At 44.1% G+C, this 24,337-nt stretch overlaps 1 protein-coding gene across 1 annotated transcript in view; it reads left to right on the top strand.

The window, feature by feature from the left end:
• LAMC1 (laminin subunit gamma 1) overlaps positions 1 to 24,337 on the top strand; it is a 137,537-nt gene that overhangs the window by 90,732 nt on the left and 22,468 nt on the right. The window contains exons 10-19 of the mRNA XM_056531876.1: positions 3,415 to 3,604; positions 8,375 to 8,487; positions 11,959 to 12,180; positions 13,996 to 14,184; positions 14,290 to 14,535; positions 14,671 to 14,824; positions 18,203 to 18,345; positions 18,531 to 18,709; positions 22,804 to 22,960; positions 23,049 to 23,254. Coding sequence (XP_056387851.1) covers positions 3,415 to 3,604; positions 8,375 to 8,487; positions 11,959 to 12,180; positions 13,996 to 14,184; positions 14,290 to 14,535; positions 14,671 to 14,824; positions 18,203 to 18,345; positions 18,531 to 18,709; positions 22,804 to 22,960; positions 23,049 to 23,254 — 1,799 coding nt within the window. The remainder of the gene's footprint in view (positions 1 to 3,414; positions 3,605 to 8,374; positions 8,488 to 11,958; positions 12,181 to 13,995; positions 14,185 to 14,289; positions 14,536 to 14,670; positions 14,825 to 18,202; positions 18,346 to 18,530; positions 18,710 to 22,803; positions 22,961 to 23,048; positions 23,255 to 24,337) is intronic.

Raw genomic sequence — 24,337 nt, 5'->3', positions numbered from 1 at the left:
CTGCGGGCTGCAGGAGGTCAGTCCTTCAATGTCATTGCTCCCAATCTGTCCTTGTCTCCTCTGACATCTAGTGGATAGTAGTGGCACTGCACAAATTGCAGTTCATCCGTCACAAAGCCAAGAAATATTGTTATCCCACTAAGAATGTTACCGTATATACTCGAGTATAAGCCGAGTTTTTCAGCACGATTTTTTGTGCTGAAAACGCCCCCCTCGGCTTATACTCGAGTGAACTCTCCGCCTGTCAATCCCTTTCAGTGGTCTCCAACCTGCAGACCTCCAGATGTTGCAAAACTACAACTCCCAGCATGCCCGGACAGCCATCCAGACCCCCCTTTAGTTTTCTACTCGCCTCCCCTCGATGGGAAGGTAGGGTGAGCTGGTCCGGGCCATCTATGCTGCAGGGACTGTCAGGTGGGGAGGGTTAGTCGTTCCGGGCTGTCCATTTTCACCGGGAGGCCCTCTTCTCCGCTCCGGGACAGCCCTGGACTAGTGACGTTGCCTTGACTATGAGGCACAGGGACGTTCATGCGCAGGGACGTCTGCTGCGCACGGACGTTCCTGTGTGTCGTTGTCGAGGCAACGTCACTAGTCCGAAGGCCCCCGTGGTCTTCAACCTGCGGACCTACAGATGTTTCAATACTACAACTCCCAGCATGCCCGGACAGCCATCGGCTGTCCGGGCATGCTGGGAGTTGTAGTTTTGCAACATCTGGAGGTCTGCAGGTTGAAGACCACTGATTGTCAGGGGGTGATGATGAAGGGGGTGATGATGAAGGGGGTGATGATGACGGGGGTCTGGATGATGACATGGGGGGGGGGGAATGATGTATTTCCCACCCAAGGCTTATAGTCGAGTCAATAACTTTTCCTGGGTTTTTGGGGTGAAATTAGGGGCCTCGGGTTATATTCGGGTCGGCTTATATTCGGGTCGGGTATATACAGTATATTTATGTAAAGCACGTGCCAAATTAGAAACAAATTGTGTAATTACTCATTAAAGGAGTACGCCGATGGAAAACAAATTTTTTTTTTCAAATCAGCTGGTGCCATAAAGATACAAAGATTTTTTTTTATAATTTCTAATTAAAAATCTTAATCCTTCCAGTACTTACCAGCTGCTGTATGCTACAGAGGAAGTTGAGTAGTTCTTTCCAGTTTGACCACAGTGCTCTCTGCTGACACCTCTGTCCATGTCAGGACCTGTCCAGAGTAGGAGCAAATCCCCATAGGAAACCTCTCCTACTCTGGACAGTTCCTGACACAGACAGAGAGCACTGTGGTCAGACTGGAAAGAACTACACAACTTCCTCTGGAGCATACAGCAGCTGATAAGTACTGGAAGGATTGTTTTTTAAATGCAAGTAATTTACAAATCTGTTTTAACTTTCTGGCACCAGTTGATTTGAAACCATTTGATTTCTACCGGAGTACCCCTTTTACAATGGGATGTATTCAAAAATGACTTACAAAGTATAGCTCCACCTGGTGTTCAGAGTGTATAGCAATGTGTACATCCCTCAGATGAGTTCTGGAGGACACACATGCCTACAGCTTCACTGCATAGGGATCATCTGTTCACTGCAGAGCAGTAAATAAAGAGGACTTCTTGCTTATTTTAAAAAAATGCGCCTTAACATGACAGTATAGCAGAGAAGGATTGTGTGGCCAGATTGGAAAATAAAAAGGAACAATTTTGTCAGCTACCAGAGGGGGAAGAAGTCTGACTCTGCATAGAGACTGCCCTAGCAAGACCAGGGGGACACATGGAACAAAAATATGATCTAAATTATCTGTAGATAGGTAGGTTTATTTTTGTATGCTAAAACACTACACATTACTTTACAATGGTTGTTATGACTTTAATGGGGTTCTGCTTGTCTCCACAGACTATATAGTATGCATAGGCACAGATTAGTTGGACACATTATATGGCCTTGCCTCCAAAGCTAAATAGGGAATATAAAAAGTCCACAGAAGAGCATCACATCTTAAAGGGGTTATCCAGGAAAAGCTTTTTATTTTTATATCAACTGGCTCCAGAAAGTTAAACAGATTTGTAAATGAATCACACGTAGAAACAGTAACGCTATGCACCACTGGCTAGGAGTTCAATCGGTGCCGGTAACAGGTGTGAATGGACCTCCATCATGGTACACATATAGCTCGTGGGGGGTGCGGTCTTGAAGTGCATATAGTGCAGTACAACAATGTATCCGAGTAGAAGAAAAGATGCACTCACCACATGTATGTAGAAAGAGCTTCTTTTATTATGCGGTGAAGATAAAGAAAAGACCCATGCAGCTCGTGTGGAGAGTAGGTGCAGGACGCTGCAGACGTCTAAGGCTGGGTTCACACTACGTTTTGTCCCATACGGGAGCGCATACGGCAGGAGGGAGCTAAAACCTCGCGCTCCCGTATGTGACCGTATGCGCTCCCGTATGCCATTCACTTCAATGAGCCGACCGGAGTGAAACGTTCGGTCCGGTCGGCTCATTTTTGCGCCGTATGCGCTTTTACAACCGGACCTAAAACCGTGGTCAACCACGGTTTTAGGTCCGGTTGTAAAAGCGCATACGGCGCAAAAATGAGCCGACCGGACCGAACGTTTCACTCCGGTCGGCTCATTGAAGTGAATGGCATACGGGAGCGCATACGGTCACATACGGGAGCGCAAGGTTTTAGCTCCCTCCTGCCGTATGCGCTCCCGTATGGGACAAAACGTAGTGTGAACCCAGCCTAAGGTGTGAAGCATGCATGCTTCATCAGACCGCGCATGGTCTGACGAAGCCTGCATGCACGGGTGAAACAGCTGTCACACCTTAGATGTCTGCAGCGTCCTGCACCTACTCTCCACACGAGCTGGACAGTTCCCGAGACAGACTGGTGTCAGCAGAGAGCACTGTAGTCAGACAGAAAATAACAACTCAACTTCAGCAGCTGATAACTACTGGAAGGATTAAGTTTTTTTTTATAGAAGTAATTTACAAATCTGTTTAACTTTCTGGAGCCAGTTGATATAAATGTTTTTTTTTTTTTTTTTTTCCTGGAATACCCCTTTAAGTACTTGAACTTTGTGCTTGCAGGTTTCAGAGCCATGATTAGAGGTTCACACTGATACATAAAATGGATAACCGTTGCACACACAGTTTTCAAAGTACCAAAAAGGTGATTTATTCCATACAAAAAAAAGTCAGTGTCAAATAGTGATGTTTCAGTTGACTCACCCAACTATTCTTATTACTTTGGGGAATATAGAAATGCATCCAGATCCTAATGTTGTTCTGTAAAGTTGCCACTGATGCCCATGCATACTGTAGAGCCTATATGTTTGCGACAAGCAGTAGTAAACAATAACTTAGTATTTTGTGTATTTCCTTGCCAGACATTTATTTTTCTTCTCTTTTTTTGCAGCAAAGTTCCTTGGTAATCAGGGTCTGAGCTATGGACAGAACCTGACCTTCAATTTCCGGGTGGAGCGCCGGGATACTCGCCTTTCCGCTGAAGATCTGGTCCTGGAAGGCGCCGGACTCAGGGTCTCTGTGCCTCTGATTGCTCAGGGAAATTCCTACCCCAGTGAAACCTCTTTGCAATACGTGTTCAGGTAAACTCTTCTTTAAGTATATGGTGATGGAGCCGGAGATAGATGGAGCTCTTAAATCCCCTGATATATGGCATGAGCCTGTTTATAGTACGGTGACAGTGTTTACCAGCAGTGCGTTTATTAACACATTCCTTACAGAGATCTGGAGCAATGCACATGTGATCTCCAGCTGATGGGAAAGATACGCGATATGTACAGAACCTAGAAGATGAAGCGAAGGGACAGGAGTTACTGAATCCTCCTCCAGTCTCTAGGATGGATCAGTCATCCTATTTTGGCCACTTTTCATTTTTGCACTTCAGTTACTTTCCTCCTCACCTTCTAAAAATCATAACACTTTCGATTTTCAACCTACAAACCCATATGATGGCTTGTTCTTTGCTCCAACAATTCTACTTTGTAATACCATTAATAATTTCACCACACCACGATTCCACGGCAAAACCCGGAAAAAATTATTTGTGGGGCAAAATTTAAAATAAAAAAAAAAACGCCATTTTGTAGTTTTTATCGGCTTCCGTTTCTACGCAGTGCAGTTTTCGGTAAAATTGACACCTTACATTTATTCTGTAGGTCCATACGGTCGCAAGGATACCGAATTTATATAGGTTTGATTTTATTTTACTACTAAAAAAAAAAAATCATAACTACATGCACCAAAATTTATATGTTCAAAATTGTAATCTTCTGACCCCTATAACTTTTTTATTTTTCTGCATACGGGGCGGTTTGAGGGCAATTTTTTTGTGCCGTGATCTGAAGTTTTTATGGGTACCATTTTGTTTTGATCGCTTTTTATACAATTTTTTTATGGTATACAAAATGACCAAAAATACGCAATTTTGGAATTCCTTTACGTTTACGCCATTGACTGTGCTGTTTAATTAACATTTATATTTTTATAATTTGGACATTAAGACATTTACGCACGCGGCGATACAACATATGTATGTTTATTTTTCTTTACACACACATTTCATTTTTTATTTTTGTCATGGGAAAAGGGGGGGTTAATTAACATTTTTATTAGGGAGGGGAATCACATTTATTAACATTTATTAATCACATTTTTAATTTTTATTTAAATTTTTTTAAATTTTTAAGTTTATTAATCACACAATTATTAATCACATTTATTAGGGAATCGCATTTATTAATGCTTTTTCTACCCTTTTTTTTAAAATGTTATAGCCGCCATAGGGGACTATAACATGTAATACCTTGATTGCAGACACTGATCAATGCAATGCCATAGCATAGCATTGATCAGTGTTATCATCGCTCCACTGCTCCTGCCTGGATCTCAGGCATGGAGCAATAGAGCAACGGTCGGACGTTGAAGTAGAAACTAAAAAGACCTTCCCCCATCCTCTCAGCTGTTCGAGATGCCGCGGTTTCGCAGCGGCAGTCCCGATCAGCCCACTGAGCTAACAGGCAAGGGAATTAAGCGCTTTTAGATGCCGCGATTAACTTTGATTGAGGTGTCTAACGGGTTAATGCCGGACATCAGCCCGATTGGCCGTGCGTCCCACCGGGTATGATGCGTGCTCACCTGCAGTTTGCGGCAAGGGGTTAATCCGCTGGTTGTTACTTTTAGTTGAGCAAAATAATGTCAGGAATTTGCTGCATACCTCCTGCATACATGTGGAGACAGGCAGAGGGAAGGAAAGGGTTACCACTACACTAATTGAAATTTCCTTTTCGACTTTGTTTCCATATCCCCTGTGCAGTATACACTCGCCCCTCTTCTACCAATAAGACAGGAGGTCTGAATTAGAGGGCCACGCAATTCTTTTCTCCCACAACTTCAGTATGCTTGATTGATGTTCTGCTGGGATCTGTTGTTCATTTATATTTTAAGCTTTACAGATGCTTATTGGGTCGCTTGTAATTGGAGAAGGTTTTCCTTTTACATGTTAGCCTTAACATAAGTGTTTCTCAACCAGGGTGCCTGTAGTTGTTGCAAAACTACAACTCCCAGCAACTAGAGGCACCCTGGTTGGGAAACTCTGACATAACATATAGAAGTGTATAAAAAATCAGTAGCTGAAATCCCATGGATGTCATTGTATTATGATTAGAACACAAGCATATTCCCCCCCCCCCCCCCCCCCCCCCCGCTCGGATTGTAGTGCACACTGGTCGCCTTGGCCTCTGCTTCCACAGATCTTTACTGATATTTTTGGTAGACATCTGCTTTTGTTTAAAATAAAAGGAATGAGCCTGTGATTTATAATGTCGAATTACATTTGAAATCTGTCTTTTTGTTCTCAGAACATTCCCAAGTGTTACACAAGTAGATGTTCTAAAAAAAATATATATATGTATAGATAGAGATAGAGATATATATATATATATATATATATATATATATATATATATATATATATATATATATATATATATATATATATATATATACACACACACATACACACACAGAAGTTACTTCATGTGCTGGACCCAGTAAACAAATTATGTGTATTGGGGGTGGGGAATGTACACCCGCCTTCTGAAGATGTGTTTGGCGCAACCATCGTAACAGCATTATGGTCACAATCTGGACATCCTGACCACCTCTGCTCCTGAACCTGCCAGTATAATTGTAAATCAGGAGCTCGAGTTGTGTGCCCTCACCTCGAAAACTGGGTACTACTGGTGATGGTTGCAGTTTAGTGTAATATACCGTATTTATCGGGGTATACCACGCACCGGCCTATAACACGCACCCTCATTTTACCAAGGATATTTGGGTAAAAAAAGTTTTTTACCCAAATATCCATGGTAAAATGAGGGTGCGTGTGTGCGTGTGTATACCCCGATATACCCCCAGGAAAGGCAGGGGGAGAGAGGCCGTTGCTGCCCGCTTCTCTCCCCCTGCCTTTCCTGGGGTCTAGAGCGCTGCTGCCGGCCCTTTTCTCCCCCTGGCTATCGGCGCCGCTGCCCGTTCTGTCCCCCTGACTATCGGTGCCGGCGCCCCATTGCCGGCGCCGATAGCCAGGGGGAGAGAAGCGGCGCCGACAGCCAGGGGGAGAGAAGGGGCAGCGGCACCCATTGCCGGTGCTGCTGCCCCGTTGCCTCCCCCCATCCCCGGTGGCATAATTACCTGGGTCGGGTCCGCGCTGCTGCAGGCCTCCGGCGTGCGTCCCCTTCGTCGTTGCTATGCGCTGCACGGCGCGGCGCATGACGTCAGTGCGCCGCGCCGTGCATAGCAACAACGCAGGGGACGCACACCGGAGGCCTGCAGCAGCGCGGACCCGACCCAGGTAATTATGCCACCGGGGAAGGGGGGAGGCAACGGGGCAGCGGCGCCGGCAATAGGTGCCGCTGCCCCTTCTCTCCCCCTGGCGCCGATAGCTAGGGGGAGAGAAGGGCCGGCAGCAGGGCTCTAGACCCCAGGGAAGGCGGTGGGAGACAAGTGGGTAGCGACTGCCTCTCTCCCCCTGCCTTTCCTGGGGGTGTATCGGGGTATAACACGCACATAGACTTTAGGCTAAAAATTTTAGCCTAAAAAGTGCGTGTTATACGCCGATAAATACGGTATATCTTAAGACAAAATATATAAGAAAAACTACACACACACACACACAATATATATATATATATATATATATATATATATATATTTATTTATTTATTATATATGTTTTTTTTATTTATAAAGATATATATATATCCAAAAGAAGACGGCAGCGCTCCAAGATGTAGTGAGAAAACGTGAGTAGCGTTTATTCCATCAAGTTCAACAGGGCAACGTTTCAGCTGCGTACATGCAGCCTTTTTCAAGCTTGAAAAAGGCTGCATGTACGCAGCTGAAACGTTGCCCTGTTGAACTTGATGGAATAAACGCTACTCACGTTTTTTCACTACATATTGGAGCGCTGCCGTCTTCTTTTGGATTTATCTTTGTTACATCCCGTGACCGGGGATCTGCACCAATAGCACCCACATCTATAGGTGTGCTGCTTCCTTCTTGGTTTTCCTATATATTATCTATATATAATATATTTTTTTATATATAATATATATTCTTTTTTTTTTATATAATATTTTATATCTAATTTATTATACATTTTACATACACACATATTTAGAGTATATGATTTAGGGTATATGAAGAGGGCCTGTTTAGCCCTTTGTATACCCTAAAGCAGTGGCGATCTATAGCTGATTTAAGTGTCACATAAGAGCAAGACTGAGTTACATTTTATAGATCCTTAATTTAGTGTGTTCCTGTCACTTAGTTTTTGACATGGCTTGCTGCGTTCTCTGTCCAGTTGCACTTGCTGGGCACTATTATAAGTCCATGGAGCCATCTAGTGCCACTGGACGGAGATTGCAGTATCCGAGGGAGTGAAACACCCTTCTAATGATTGGTGGGGGATCTGAGCACCAAGACCTTTGCCGATCAAAACTGTTGCCCTATCTCTGTGTAAAAAGTTTTGTTAAATAACTTTAATTCTAATTTTGCTTTTTAAATGTCTTTTTTTTTTTTCCTTTTAGGATCTATTCACACGTACAGTATCCAGCACATATTTGATGCTGCAGATTTGAAGTCATTTAGCTTACATTGAAATCTGCAGCATCAAATCCTGCACATCAGATCTGTGCTGGATACTGTACGTGTGAATACGCCATTCATGCAGCATTGATAAATCTGAGTCTGATGTGTGTTGTCTAAGTGAAAATCCAATAAGTGAATGATCTGGCACCTCTCTGGTCCCTTTTTAACATCCAGTAAAGATAAATGATGTGTTCTTTTCCGCTCAGGCTTCATGAGGCTACAGATTATCCATGGAGGCCGTCAGTATCCCCCTTTGAATTCCAGAAAATGCTCCAGAATCTTACCGCCATCAAAATCCGAGGAACATACAGTGAAAGAAGTGAGTTTTTCAGCCTTGATTCGGTTACTAGCCCGCTCCCACCACCATAATAGTGCGTGTAATGGTTACTTACCTAATAACCATGGACCACCACTAAGCACTGCTGCTGAATGATCCGGGCCATTCCCAAGTCTATGCTGTGGTTTCCATAGCTGCAGCTTTTGATGAAGTTCTGGCTTCTCCGCACTGTTCCATTATGTGTGTTCCAGTATAATCAGACGGACTGTAAAGGTGCATTAGAATCTTCATCTATATGCAGGGCCATATTGTACCGTTATATCACTTATTATAGACACTTTGTTCCCCCTTATTTTGGAACAAGCAGCCAACGCCATGATGGGAGAAATCTTGCAATTGGGAGGCGCCACTATTAGTTATGTATACCTTGAGTACACCGTTCATAAATGCCTAAGAACATTTCAGGATACCTATTTAAAGGGGTACTCCGTTGAAAAACTTTATTTTTTTTTTATTTATTTTTTTTTATTTTTTTTAAATCAACTGGTGCCAGAAAGTTAAAAAGATTTGTAAATTACTTCTATTAAAAATCTTAATCCTTCCAGTACTTATTAGCTGCTGAATACTACAGCGGAAATTATTTTCTTTTTTAAACACAGAGCTCTCTGCTGGCATCAGGACCACAGTGCTCTCTGCTGACATCTCTGTCCATTTTAGGAACTGTCCAGAGCAGCATATGTTTGCTATGGGGATTTCCTTTTACCCTGGACAGTTCCTAAAATGGACAGAGATGTCAGCAGAGAGCACTGTGCTCTTGATGTCAGCAGACAGCTCTGTGTTTCAAACGGAAAAGAATTTCCACTGTAGTATTCAGCAGCTAATAAGTACAGGAAGGATTAAGATTTTTTAATAGAAGTCATTTACAAATCGGTTTATCTTTCTGGCACCAGTTGATTTAAGAAAAACAAAAAAAAGACGTTTTTCACCGGAGTACCCCTTTAAATTGCCATATGTTCACTAGGCACCTTCCAGGGCAGTAAGTCATACTGGATACAGCTTTGGTTTTATTTAAGAGTGAAAGCATTGAAAAATGGTTTGCATTTAAAGGAAAACTGTCAGATATTTTCTCCCGCACTATCCACAGTACTGTTGGATAGTGCGGGAGACGCTGATTCCAACGAGCCCTACCTTACCCAGATCCGCCTGGCCGTTCGCCCAAAATTGTAGTTTTATTCTATGTGTATATCTTGCTGTAACTGGCACGGGCGGGGCTTCTCCAGGTTAACTGGCACTGATGTCATCGCCGCTTATGAATATTCATTCCTCCTCCCTCCAGTTAGGAGCGGCGAAGAGAAGGAGAACTGAAGGGAGGGGGGATGAATATTCATAAGCGGCGATGACATCAGTGCCAGTTAACCTGCAGAAGCCCCGCCCGTGCCAGTTACAGCAAGATATACACATAGAATAAAACTACAATTTCGGGCGAACGGGTAAGGTAGGGATCGTTTTAATCAGTGTCTCCCGCACTATCTACCAGTACTGTGGATAGTGCGGGAGAAAATATCTGACCGTTTTCCTTTAATACTAAAAGTAACACATGCTGCATTTTCTTTGTGTCTTCCTCGGGCCTCCCCTGGAAGACTAAATAAGTGGCAATCTCTATGGGCAGTCTTTTTGCACACCAGTCATTGTTGTAACTCCTTTACGCTTGTGTAGGAGCGTAATTTTGGCTTGGAGTTAAAATTCCTCACAGTTAGATGTGTGAACTCGGCTCTTGACCGGGCTGAATCATAGTCTTGGATTGGTACTTGACCTTGGGACAGTGAAAGGAGCAGTGTGAAACTACGCTTTACAAATAATGGAGGGAGTGTCGTCTAAAAGTTACCTTAGAGCAGTGTTTTCCAACCGGTGTGCCTCCAGCTGTTGCAAAACTACAACTCCCAGCATGCCTGGACAGCCTTCGGCTGTCCAGGCATGCTGGGAGTTGTTGTTTTGCAACAGCTGGTGGTACACTGGTTGGAAAACACTGCCTTATAGGACAAGACTTCCAAAAGGAAATATATGTCTCAAAGGGGTACTCCGGTGGAAAACATATTTATTTGTAAAAGACTTCTATTTAAAAATCTTTACCCTTCTAGTACTTTTTAGCAGCTGTATGCTACAGAGGAAATTCTATTCCTTTTGTAATTCATTTTTTGTGTTGTTTTGTGTTGTGCTCTCTGCTGACACCTATGTCCGTGTCAGGAACTGTTCAGAGCAGGAGAAAATCCCCATTGCAAACCTATGCTGCTCTGGACAGTTCCTGACACGGACAGAGGTGTCATCAGAGAGCACTGTGGGCAAGACAAATAAGAAATTCAAAAAGAAAAGAATTTCCTCTGTAGCATTCAGCTGCAAAACAGTCCTGGAGGGTAAAGATTTTCTAATAGAAGTGATTTACAAATATGTTTAACTCTCTGGCACCAGCTGATTTAGAAAAATATGTTTTCCACCGGAGTACCCCTTTCAAGGGTAACTTTTAGTAATTCTCAGTCGTTTTGTTGATGTACAACGTCATAGTTTTTGATACTGACTAGAGATGAGTGAATTTACAGTAAATTCGATTCGTCACGAACTTCTCGGCTCGGCAGTTGATGACTTTTCCTACGTAAATTAGTTCAGCCTTCAGGTGCTCCGGTGGGCTGGAAAAGGTGGATACATTCCTAGGAAAGAGTCTCCTAGGACTGTATCCACCTTTTCCAGCCCACAGGAGCACCTGAAAGCTGAACTCATTTATGCAGGAAAAGGCATCAACTGCCGAGCCGAGAAGTTTGTGACGAATCAAATTTACTGTAAGTTCGCTCATCTCTAATACTAACAGTGCCCCCTAAAGTGTTTGCATTGTTCTGTTGGATAAAATAGCGCGGACCTCTGAGCTATTCCATTCCAGCAAAGGTAGGTGGTGGGAGTCTATGTATTATGGATGCCATGTATTTGTGTATGCTATAGGGCAGAAAGACCACCACAAAACATGGTGTGTAAGGAACCTAAACATTTAAGAACTCTTCTTAATACTTCACTTAAAGCTTCCGCTTAGTCTATGTTATGGATCATTACTTGTTCTCCTGTCTGGACAAGCTGAGGTTTCCTAGCTCTTACCTGAATGTTGTTACGTGTGGGGATAGTCTTTGTTTAATGCCTTCATATGTGGTAAAGCGTCTCTTTCATAAACCCCTTTCATGTACTTTGTTTTGTGTATTGTGTATCTATTGGGGGAATGGACAACCGTGCAAAGTGGATTTCAAAGACACTAATGCGGAGAGCGGCAGCCGCTGGGGCTCCAGCTATTGTGGTGTGCCAAGCGTGCGGGGAGATAAGCTCCAGCAGATGGGCAGCTCCGTACAGCCGAATCTTTCACAACTTGCCCAATAACTTATTTTTTCTGCATTGGCTAAAATGTTTATTCCTAAATGTAGATCCTATATGTGCGTATTTTACACTACTAATGGGTGATCCTGTGTCCGTTCTTTACAGGTGCTGGTTTCCTAGAGGAGGTCACTTTAGTAACTGCAAGTGTTGGAGCTGGTAATGCTGCCCCGTGGGTGGAGGTATGCGGCTGTCCTGTTGGGTATGTCGGGCAGTTCTGTGAAAGCTGTGCCCCAGGATACCGGAGAGAGAATCCTAGTCAAGGACCTTACAGCCCGTGTGTGCTTTGTACTTGTAATGGTCATAGTGACACTTGTGACCCTGAGACAGGTGAGAGATGACGGTAACAGCTTTTGCTTCTTGTTGGAATAGCTAGGAAATGTAATGAGACCCCTAAATATCTAAATCTGGACCTAAAGGGGTACTCCGGTGAAAACCTTTTTTCTTTTAAATCAACTGGTGGCAGAAAGTTAAACATATTTGTAAATTACTTCTATTAAAAAATCTTAAATGAATCCTTCCTGTACTTATTAGCTGCTGAATACTACAGAGGAAATTCTTTTTTCTTTTTGGAATGCTCTCTGATGACATCACGACCACAGTTCTCTCTGCTGATGTTATTATAATAATAATAATGCTTTATTTATTGTTGTCCTTAGTGGGATTTGAACCCAAGTCCCCAGCACCGCAAGGCAGCAGTGCTAACCTTTGAGCTACCATGCTGCCCTTAGCATACATTTGCTATGCATGGCTGCTAAAATGGACAGAGATGTCAGCAGAGAGCACTGTGCTCGTGATGTCATCAGTGTTCCAAAAAGAGGAATTTCCTCTGTAGCATTCAGCAGCTAATAAGTACTGGAAGGATTAAGATTTTTTTAATAGAAGTAATTTACAAACATGTTTAACTTTCTGCCACCAGTTGATTTAAAAGAAAAAAGGTTTTCACCGGAGTACCCCTTTAAAGGGGTTGTCGGGGGGACTAAATTTCATTTCTAAATGTGGCCAAGATAGCTAAAAAAGTGTACTCAACTCTTCTGATCCCTCATAATTCAGACATTGCCCCATGGCATTGCTTCCTAATTTTGGTTTCAACACAAGAAATTGGTCACTCAGCTAATCAATGACTGAGGTGGGACTCTGCTGTGGCCTCCGATTGGCTGAGCGGGCCGGTACTTGTGCTGACACAACGAAGTGCTGTGCAGAAAAGAACAACACAGTGATAAGTGTCAATGGGGGAGATTTATCAAAACCTGTGCAGAGGAAGAGTGGTGCAGTTGCCCATAGCAACCAATCAGATTGCTTCTTTCATTTTCCACAGGCCTCTAAAGAGGCCTGTGGAAAATGAAAGAAGCAATCTGATTGGTTGCTATGGGCAACTGCACCACTCTTCCTCTGCACAGGTTTTGATAAATCTCCCCCAATATGTTTTTTTTTTTCTTCTTCTATTTTATAAGGGTCTCAGTGTGAATCTTCATAAAATACCCTCTGTAATTCCCTTTTAAAGGGGTATTCCAGGCAAAAACTTTTTTTTTTTTACATATCAACTGGCTCCGGAAAGTTAAACAGATTTGTAAATTACTTCTATTAAAAAAATCTTAATCCTTCCAATAGTTATTAGCTTCTGAAGTTTTCTGTCTAACTGCTCAATGATGATGTCACGTCCCGGAAGCTGTGCATGATGGGGAAAATATCCCCATAGGAGCTGCGAGTCATCAGGAAGCAGTTAGACAGAAAACAGCAACTCAACTTCAGAAGCTAATAACTATTGGAAGGATTAAGATTTTTGAATAGAAGTAATTTACAAATCTGTTTAACTTTCCGGAGCCAGTTGATATATAAAAAAAAGTTTTTGCCTGGAATATACCCCTTTAAGGCTTTGTTTTACATCACTAGTCATAGTAATGTCTATTACAGTAGAGTTGACCTATAGTATCAGTCGTCGATTTGTTTAGTCTTGTAAAGGTTGTTCCAATACACTAGAGAAGTCATAAATGAGACTGTATTGAGTCACATTACAGAATTCTCCAGGGTATCAGAACGACTATTGCTAAACTTAAATTAATTGACAGCCGATTCATTAGATTTGGGTTCGGTGAATTGTTGGGGAGAGACTGAGTAGACCTAATGTCCTCCTTCATTTTGTAGGAGTGTGTGACTGCCAGCACTACACCGCAGGCCCCCATTGTGAGCGGTGCAGCGAGGGCTTCTATGGAGACAGCACCGCAGGTACCAGCTCAGACTGCGAGCCATGTCCATGCCCTGGTGGGTCCAGCTGTGCCGTTGTACCTCGCACTAAGGAGGTGGTGTGTACCAACTGTCCTCTGGGAACTACAGGTGAGTGGCCTGCTTTGATATACTGCTGAATCCTTTCAAATGTATTTAATTTTGCTATTCAAAATTGTAATGGTCACGGTGTTGTATTATTTATTTTGTCCATAGGAAAAAGATGTGAGCTTTGCGATGATGGATATTTTGGCGACCCACTTGGTCAGAACGGTGCACCCCGCCCTTGTCGTTCCTGTGAATGTAACAGCAACATTGATCCTAACGCTGTGGGGAACTGTGATCGCTTGACTGGGGAGTGTCTGAAGTGTATCTATAACACAGCAGGATTCTACTGCGACCGCTGCAGAGATGGATTCTTTGGGAACCCTCTCGGGGCTACACCAGACCAAAAGTGCAAAGGTAACACGTGTGAACAGTAAGAGCAAGGCTACACAGAGAAAGCTGCATATCTCAATTTCTTTTTTTAATGGTAAAATTTGTAAGTTTGTGTATGACCAAAGTATGGCTATATGTGATAGTTGTCTGTCTTGTCAGCTTGCAGCTGTAACTCATACGGCACAGTGAAAAGCCAGAGCAGCTGTAACCAGGTGACCGGCCAGTGCGAGTGTCTGCCTCATGTTATCGAGAGGGACTGCTCCGCCTGCGAGCCTGGGTTCTTCAACCTACAAAGTGGTCAAGGATGTGAGAGGTGAGGGCCATAGATCTTATTCTTTTCTCTTGGGTCATTGTAGAACACAACACTTTGGGTAGAGGACTGTGTACTGGAAGTCATGGTTTCTGTGCTACATAACGACGTGTGCTCTATAATGTAGACAAGTGTTTGCCAACCTGTTGCTTCACTTGTTGCAGAACTACAAATCACAGCTGAAAGGCTGTCAAGACTTGATGGTAGTTGTAGTTTGCAACAGCAGGGGTGACGCAGGTTTAAGAAAATCTGATTTCAAGCTTACGATATAATCACCCTTTGTGTTGCCAGTCTCCATACCTGAGAATTCCTAGACTCACACTACATTTTCAATCTACATTGAATGTATACAGACTAACAACTGATAACATATATGTTAATGTAGGCCCCATTTGCCATAGTCCTTATACATTTGTTATATACACTGCTTAAAAAAATAAAGGGAACACTAAGATAACACATCCTAGATCAATGAATGAACTAATTGTATGAAATACTTTAGTCTTTACATAGTTGAATGTGCTGTCAACAAAATCACACAAAAGTTATCAATGGAAATCAAATTTATCAACCCATGGAGGTCTGGATATTGAGTCACACTCAAAATCAAAGTGGAAAACCACACTACAGGCTGATCCAACTTTGATGTAATGTCCTTAAAACAAGTCAAAATGAGGCTCAGTAGTGTTTGTGGCCTCCACATGCCCGTATGACCACCCTACAACACCTGGGCAAGCTCCTGATGAGGTAGCGGATGGTCTCCTGAGGGATATCCTCCCAGACCTGGACTAAAGCATCCGCCAACTCCTGGACAGTCTGTGGTGCAACATGGCATTGGTGGTTGGAGCGAGACTTGATATCCCAGATGTGCTCAGTCAGATTCAGGTCTGGGGAACGGGCGGCCAGTCCATAGCACCAATGCCTTCCTCTTGCAGGAACTGCTGACACACTCCAGCCACATGAGGTCTAGCATTGTCTTGCATTAGGAGGAACCCAGGGCCAACCGCACCAGTATATGGTCTCACAAGGGGTCGGAGGATCTCATTTCTGTACCTAATGGCAGTCAGGCTACCTCTGGCAAGCACTTGGAGGGCTGTGCGGCCTCCCAAAGAAATGCCACCCCACACCATTACTGACCCACCGCCAAACTGGGCATGCTGGAGTATGTTGCAGGCAGCAGAACGTCCTCACTGGCGTCTCCAGAATCTGTCACGTCTGTCACATGTGCTCAGTGTAAACCTGCTTTCATCTGTGAAGAGCACAGGGCGTCAGTGGCGAGTTTGCCAAACGTCCTGCTTGGTGTTGGGCTGTAAGCACAACCCCCACCTGTGGACGTCGGGCCCTCATACCACCCTCATGGAGTCTGTTTCTGACCGTTTTAGTGGACACATGCACATTTGTGGCCTGTTGGAGATCATTTTACAGGGCCCTGGCAGTGCTCCTCCTTGTCCAAAGGTGAAGGTAGCAGTCCTGCTGCTGGGTTGTTGGCCTCTTCCACATCTCTTGATGTACTGGCCTGACTCCTGGTAGCACCTCCATGCTCTGGACACTACGCTGACAGACACAGCAAACATTCATGCCACGCCTCGCATTGATGTGCCATCCTGGATGAGCTGCACTACCTGAGCCACTTGTGTGGGTTGTAGACTCAATCTCATGCTACCACCAGAGTGAAAGCACCGCCAGCATTCAAAAGTGACCAAAACATCAGCCAGGAAGCATAGGAACTGAGAAGTGGTTTGTGGTCACCACCTACAGAACTACTCCTTTATTAGGGGTGTCTTGCTAATTGCCTATAATTTCCACCTGTTGTCTGTTCCATTTGCACAACAGCATGTGAAATTGATTGTCAATCAGTGTTGCTTCCTGAGTGGACAGTGTGATTTCACAGAAGTGTGATTGATTTGGAGTCACATTGTGTTGTTTAACCCCTTAAGGACCGGAGGTTTTTCCGTTTTTGCATTTTCGTTTTTTGCTCCTTGCCTTTAAAAAATCATAACTCTTTCAAATTTACACCTAAAAATCCATATGATGGCTTATTTTTTGCGCCACCAATTCTACTTTGTAATGACGTCAGTCATTTTGCCCAAAAATCTATGGTGAAGCGGGAAAAAAAATCATTGTGCGACAAAATTGAAAAAAAAAAACGCTGTTTTGTAACTTTTGGGGGCTTCCGTTTCTACGTAGTACATTTTTCGGTAAAAATGACACCTGATATGTATTCTGTAGGTCCATACGATTAAAATGATACCCTACTTATATAGGTTTGATTTTGTCGGACTTCTGGAAAAAATCATAACTACATGCAGGAAAATTAATACGTTTAAAATTGTCATCTTCTGACCCCTATAACTTTTTTATTTTTCCGTGTATGGGGCGGTATGAGGGCTCATTTTTTGCGCCGTGATCTGAAGTTTTTAACGGTACCATTTTTGCATTGATAGGACTTATTGATCACTTTTTATTCATTTTTAAATGATATAAAAAGTGACCAAAAATGCACTATTTTGGACTTTGGAATTTTTTTGCGCGCACGCCATTGACCGAGCGGTTTAATTAATGATATATTTTTATAATTCGGACATTTCCGCACGCGGTGATACCACATATGTTTATTTTTATTTTTATTTACACTGTGTTTTTTTTTTTATTGGAAAAGGGGGGTGATTCAAACTTTTAATAGGGGAGGAGTTAAATGATCTTTATTCACTTTTTTTTTTCACTTTTTTTTTGCAGTGTTATAGGTCCCATAGGGACCTATAACACTGCACACACTGATCTTCTATGTTGATCACTGGTTTCTCATAAGAAACCAGCGATCAACGATTCTGCCGGATGACTGCTCATGCCTGGATCTCAGGCACTGAGCAGTCATTCGGCGATCGGACAGCGAGGAGGCAGGTAGGGGCCCTCCCGCTGTCCTGTCAGCTGTTCGGGATGCCGCGATTTCACCGCGGCTATCCCGAACAGCCCACTGAGCTAGCCGGGATGCTTTCGGTTTCACTTTAGACGCGGCGTTCAACTTTGAACGCCGCGTCTAAAGGGTTAATAGCGCGCGGCACAGCGATCAATGCCGCGCGCTATTAGCCACGGGTCCCGGCCGTTGTTAGAGGCCGGGCCCGACCCGCTATGACGCGGGGCCACGCCGTGGCCCCGCGTTATAGATCGGGAGTGGACACATGACGTTCCAGTACGTCATGTGTCCTTAAGGGGTTAAGTGTTCCCTTTATTTTTTTGAGCAGTGTATAATTTACTTTACTGCATAGAATACTGTAGCTTAAAACCCCCTCTTAAGATTCATCCTTTATTATGGGAATCTTCTGACCTATTCCTCTACCCTAAAAAATGTCAAAAGTTTATCACATATTCTGTACTTAATAGATGTGAATGTCATCCCCTGGGATCTACAAATGGACAGTGTGATATTCGTACTGGGCAGTGTGAGTGCCAACCAGGCATCAGTGGTCTACGCTGCCAGCAGTGTGAGCCCAACCACTTTGGTTTTGGACCGGAAGGCTGTAAACGTGAGTATCTATGTGTAACTATAAGGTCACCTTTAACAACTTTAAAGCCCTGGCCAGGAGAGCAGCCACTTCTAGAAAATGTTCTTTTTTTTTGGTAGTACACTAAGATCTGTCAGTTTCATATTACTTTCTTTACATGTGTGATCTAGGATAGACCAATTGTTTCTTGGTATTGTGTTTTGTAGCCTGTGACTGCGATCCTGAAGGCTCCCTCACTTTACAGTGCAAGGAGGATGGACACTGTGAGTGTAAGGATGGTTTTGTGGGAGCCCGTTGTGACCAGTGTGAGGAAAACTATTTCTACAACCGCTCAGGACCAGGCTGCCAAGAGTGTCCGGCCTGCTACAGACTGGTAAAGGATAAGGTGGGTGGCCTTCTTTTTACAATTCAATTGTAGCATTATCTAGTGCATAAATTTTGTAAAAATTGTTATTTGAGTCAATCCATGAAGCTTTCTATTGAATCACAAGAGAAATCCTACAATGCAGCATGATATAAACGGAAGTAATCAAACAACGGCCAACGAGGCCAAAACATGAAGAACAAGCAGGTACACATTTCGGACTTAATCGATACATAAAGCTAGGTCAGTATTATGGACAAGTCAAGAAGATCGCTTCATATAATTGCAGGCAAATCAAAGGCGGTCAGTCCCAAGATCTAAAAATAAAACCTCACAGAAAATAATCACGGTTCCTCCCCCACTTCAATACAAGGAGAGGCAGTGAGGAATCATCGGACAATGGGTAGAGGAGATCCATGGATCCTACACCACCTCAAACTGCTCAGCAGTGTCTTCCCTGATAGCGGACAACTTTTCATTAAGCATGATAAGATTATCTCTATCAATCACTCTCATATAATCTAGGACTGACTGTTCCATTGTGAGGCTATATCAATGCGGGCTGCCATTAAGACAAATTGAGCAAAGCGAAAGGTTTTGCATGGTATCCTACTCGGTCGTGATCCTAATAAGAAGGCTGGGGTGCGGGGGAGATGTGATGGCACAAGAGCTACCCCACTGGACCACCAGGGATGGTTTAAACATCCCTTTAGACGCCGATGTCAACTTTGCTTTGCTTGACCCAGGGATTCATTTAAGCGCCATCTAAAGGAGTGAGTAAAAGAGGTCATAAAATTAAACACTGCACACACCATATCATAGTCTGACCTCGCCGACGGGACATGACTGGCATAGAGGAGGAAAGGTAATGTCCTGGTGGTATTCAACACCCAGGCAATCCTGGTGTAACTGAGCTGAGCTCGGGAATAATAAAAATAACCCCTTGATGTTCCATTATGCTCGCGCCAAACATCCATCAGACCATGATCTACAAACAATTGCTGCAGCTGGCGTTGAGACCCTGACGAGCGAAACGGGGCCAGGTTAGAACTGTCTAGTTTACCATTGTAGATCATGTTAGTCGCCTGCCCAAATCAAAGTGTCGTAAGTTAGGAGTTCAGGCTTAGCACATATCACCCCAAAAAACATCAAGGGGGGGAGTGTGTAGGGGCATATTTATTAACTAAACAGAGAACCTTATCGTATAGGGTACTTAATAGAATCAAGTAGCGCCCCTCAGGATCTATATATTTACATTGTACAAAGAATAGAAATGAGTTATGTAAGAGTCATCACCCCTCACTAGAACCTATTATACGACCTATGGAAAAAGGAAGGTTTAGATGACATCATGAAATGCGTCTCTTGTAGGTACAGCACCTCTGGTTGCAGTCTAGTGTAATCCCTAAAAGCCTTGCTCCACTTATTAGGGGAATTGAATCCCCGAACATGAGACTATATCTTAGCCATTGGATGGGAGTCAAACATGCGATAGACTACTGCAGAAATTACAGTGAAATGCACCCAGAACCTAAAAATGGGACAGACCGCCCGACCTACCGAATCAGCAGTTCTGCTTTTGCGCAATCTAGTAGTGTACCTGCAAAAACACAAGAAAAATAAACACAAACAGGTCCATTGCATAGGAAAGGCGGGTGGCCGGAGAGTGCCATCCGACATTCTTCCTAGTCCTCAAGGAGGGGTGGTGGAGCACCATAGTCTGGACCGCTGGCAAGCCTCATGAAGAAAGGGTGCGGGACACCGCATCTGCCCACCTGGGAGGGCAAGTGGAAGAAGAGGGGCAGTCCAGTCACACATGCAGGTCATCAGGTAACTATAAAAATTAGTAACCAATGCTGAAGAAAACAGGGTAGCGTCCCAACATGATCAAGAAAGGATAACAATGCCGGCAGGGAACAGCTGGAAAAGAGTCCACCAAAGGAGGGGGAGATAAACACGGTCCTTAGCAACAGGTATCCAAGTGCGTTTCAAGCAGCCAGTACGCTGTGGCAGAGGTGGTTGATCCACCAGTTTAATGGGGGAGAACATCCTTGGCCTCAGACAGAGAACGGACAGTGTGGGTACAGCCAATCACTTGAAAGGAGAGGGAGAAGGGGAAACCCCATCTATACCATACCCCTTCCCACTACAATGCAAATGTAACTGTGCGAAAGTCCTGATGTCTTGCTAGGGTGGAGGGGGCTAGATCAGTCTAGATATGCACTGAGGGGGGACCCCAGTAAGCGTAGTAACATTTCTAGCAGCTTGCAAAAATCAAGTCTCTCACCTCAGGATAGTGCAGCTTTAGGATCACCTCCTGTGGTAGGTGGGGGTTGCCTAGCTAGGGCCCTGTGTAAGCTGTCAAAGTGGAGAAGTTTCGGCTCCATTTGTGGGACCTGTTGCCCCAACTCCCGCAGCTGTGAGGACAGGTCGGTAACAGCCTTAGATAGTTCAGTTTAGAACAGTTGTTTTATGTTCCAAAACATGGAGGCAGAAGTGATGTCAGCAGGATCTGGAAGCTCCTCCTCAGAGCATACAGCAGGAGAGCTTGAGCGAGACGCCGCCATCTTGGAGCGTGACCCAGTCCGGAATAAATCAGGTGTAGACTGAGATAAACGTTGAGACAGCTGCTTCTTCCTCTTCTGCTGTGAGCGGGACATATTCCCCCAGGGGTAGGTGAGGTTTCAGCCGCTAAGGAGCCAATAATTGTTGCTGATAGATGCTAAAAGGCCGCAGCCAGCATGGAGCTCACATCAAAGGCGTCCCGCATGAGCTGCGTGCATGCACCCCCATAAAAATAGTAATTTAATCCTAATTGCAGAATTTTCCCACATAGTGACCCAGATTTATGTCAATTGTCCATAACAACCAATCACAGCTCAGCTTTAATTTTACACATGTAGTCTAATAAATTACAGCTGCTCTGTGATTGGTGGCTATGGGCAAATCACCCAGTTTTTGCCAGACAGATTGTTAGGTCAGGGCCAACATTATACAATGCACCAAATAAAAGTGTATTGCCTTTGATACTACACTAATTCTGTGAAATACATAATGACTTAGTTTGCAAGATTAAGATTGCGGCATGCTGGGAAATTAAATGGCAACTAAATTTGCCTGGTGGCATCCATATGACACCTTTATTCAGTAATATGATATTACGTTATGGTTCAGCACATACGTCATTGTCTCAGTGGTAGTCTGTGTTTGAAGCAGACTACTTTTGTGAGTCCATTTTGAGATGGCAGCACATGCATGGATCCCTCTAAGGCTATGTTCACATGGTGAAATGTCCACACGGAAAAACTTCCATGTGGACAGTCCAGCAGAATGAGGCCAGAACATGCTGGCGTTAAGACCGCTCCGAAATGCGCCGTCTCATAGACGGCAATGCGTTTCTTTCCTGAATCGGCAAAAACCTTGAACATGTTCAATGTTTTTGCGGACGCTGGAACAGAGCAGCAGAATTCCATTGAAATCTTATGGGACTCTGCTGCTGCAAAAACTATTACTTCCAGCATGCTCGGACAACAGCTGGAGGCACACAGGTTGGGAAACACTATATTTGGCCATGTTCACACGACAGTATGTCTTTGCGGAATTCCACATGAATCTTCCGCACTGACATTCTGTCGTGTGAACATGGCTTAATATAGTGTTTCCCAACCAGTGTGCCTCCAGATGTTGCCTTTGGTTATCCGGGCATGCTGGGAGTAATAGTTTTTCAACAGCTGGTGGTACAATGGTTAGGAAACACTGCTGTAATAGAATGAGCCTATGGGCAGTGTGGTTTCCTGACCACATAGGTGCAAGGCTCTTGATATTGTATAGTATTGTATATTGTTACATTAAATTACTAATTACATTTTTACCTGTGTTTTACGTCTTTGGACAGGAAGATATAAAACTTTCTATATTTGGGTTACTTTTTTCAGTCAAGTGTTTGTAAAATGGTCATCTCCACTAATTTAAGGACTTAACAACACCATACAATATATTAAAATTTGGAGGTGTTAACATTAAAATGTACTGACTATAGATACAAGGACTATATTTGCAGGGAAATATAATAGATCAATTTATAATTTTTTTTTAAATTTTTTTTATTTTTTAAGGTGCTGGAGCAAAGAGAGAAACTGCAGGAACTGGAAGAACTCCTCAAGAATCTGGGAACAGGCGATGACCTTGTAACTGATCAAGGCTTTGAAGAGCGGCTCAGAGATGCTGAGAAAGCGGTCAGTGACCTCCTGTTGGATGCCCAGGGCAGTAAAGGTAACGGGCTTCTCTTTCTTTTTCTGTCCCGTGTAAAATCTAATGAATGTTGTTGTTCATACTCGTGAATCTTGTCGCTGTTTCTTAGATGTAGATCAGGGAATGCTGGATCGTCTCGCTGAGATAAATGCCACACTAAGTTCTCAGCTGCAGCGTCTGCAGAACATCAGAGATATGGTCCGTGACACTGACAAGCAGGCACAAGATGCCAGAGACCGTGTGGAAAGCACAGAGCTCATCATTGACTCTGCCAGAGCGCAACTTGAGAAGGCCAAGGTGGCCATCGCCAATGTGGTAAGCACTGAAGCGGCATCGTGGATAGCTGGATTATTTGAGATCATAAGAAAGAGCTACAGCAGTGGTATCCAAACCAGCGGACCTCCAGATGTTGCCAAACTAAAACTCCCAGCATACCCGGACAGCCGTTGGCTGTCCGGGCATGCTGGGAGTTGTAGTTTTGCAACACCTGGAGTAGAGATCAACCAATTATCGGTTTGGCCAATATTATCAGCCAATATTCACGATTTTGGACATTATCGGTATCTGCAATTACCTTGCCGATAATGCCCCGCCCCCTGGCCGAGACGACCGCCACCGCTGCCCCATTGCCTCCCCCTTCCCCGGTTTTATAATTACCTGTTCCCGGGGTCCGCGCTACTTCTGGCTCCTGTGGCGTCCTGCGCTATTGCTGTGCGGTGTGCAATGACGAGTGATGTCCTCAATGTGATGTCACCATCAGTGCGCACAGTGACAGCTCAGGACGCCGCCGGAGCCAGAAGTAGCGTGCACCCTTGGATGGGGGGAGGCAATGGGGCAGCGGCGGTGGTTGGACTTGGGACCGGCAGGGGGAGAGAAGCGGACGGTGGCATTCTCTGGCCAGAGGATAGGCAGCGGGGGGGGGGGGGTTCAGTGGCGGTGATGGTTGGACTCAGGACCCCAGGACAGGCAGGGGGAGAGAAGCGGGTGGCGGCAGTCTCTGGCCCTGCAAAAGCCGCTGCAGTTCATTGATTTAAAGTGCCCGCTTTAAATCATTGATCTGCAGCGGCTTCTGCAGGGTGGGGGGGGGGGGGGTTGGGGGATAGAGAATTAGCCGATAACTTACCGGAATATCGGTATAAGTTATCGGCTATCGGCCTCAAAGTTCACAGATTATCGGTATCAGCCCTAAAACGATCAATATCAGTCGATCCCTAATCTGGAGTTCCGCTGGTTGGAGACTAGAGATGAGCGAATTTACAGTAAATTCGATTCGTCACGAACTTCTCGGCTCGGCAGTTGATGACTTATCCTGCATACATTAGTTCAGCTTTCAGGTGCTCCTGTGGGCTGGAAAAGGTGGATACAGACCTAGGAGACTCTTTCCTAGGACTGTATCCA

This window comes from Hyla sarda, chromosome 7 (genome assembly GCF_029499605.1).
Source record: "Hyla sarda isolate aHylSar1 chromosome 7, aHylSar1.hap1, whole genome shotgun sequence".
Classification (NCBI taxonomy): Eukaryota; Metazoa; Chordata; class Amphibia; order Anura; family Hylidae; genus Hyla; species Hyla sarda.
Note: the sequence above shows the minus strand (reverse complement) of the source record. Positions and strands in the feature narration are given on the sequence as shown.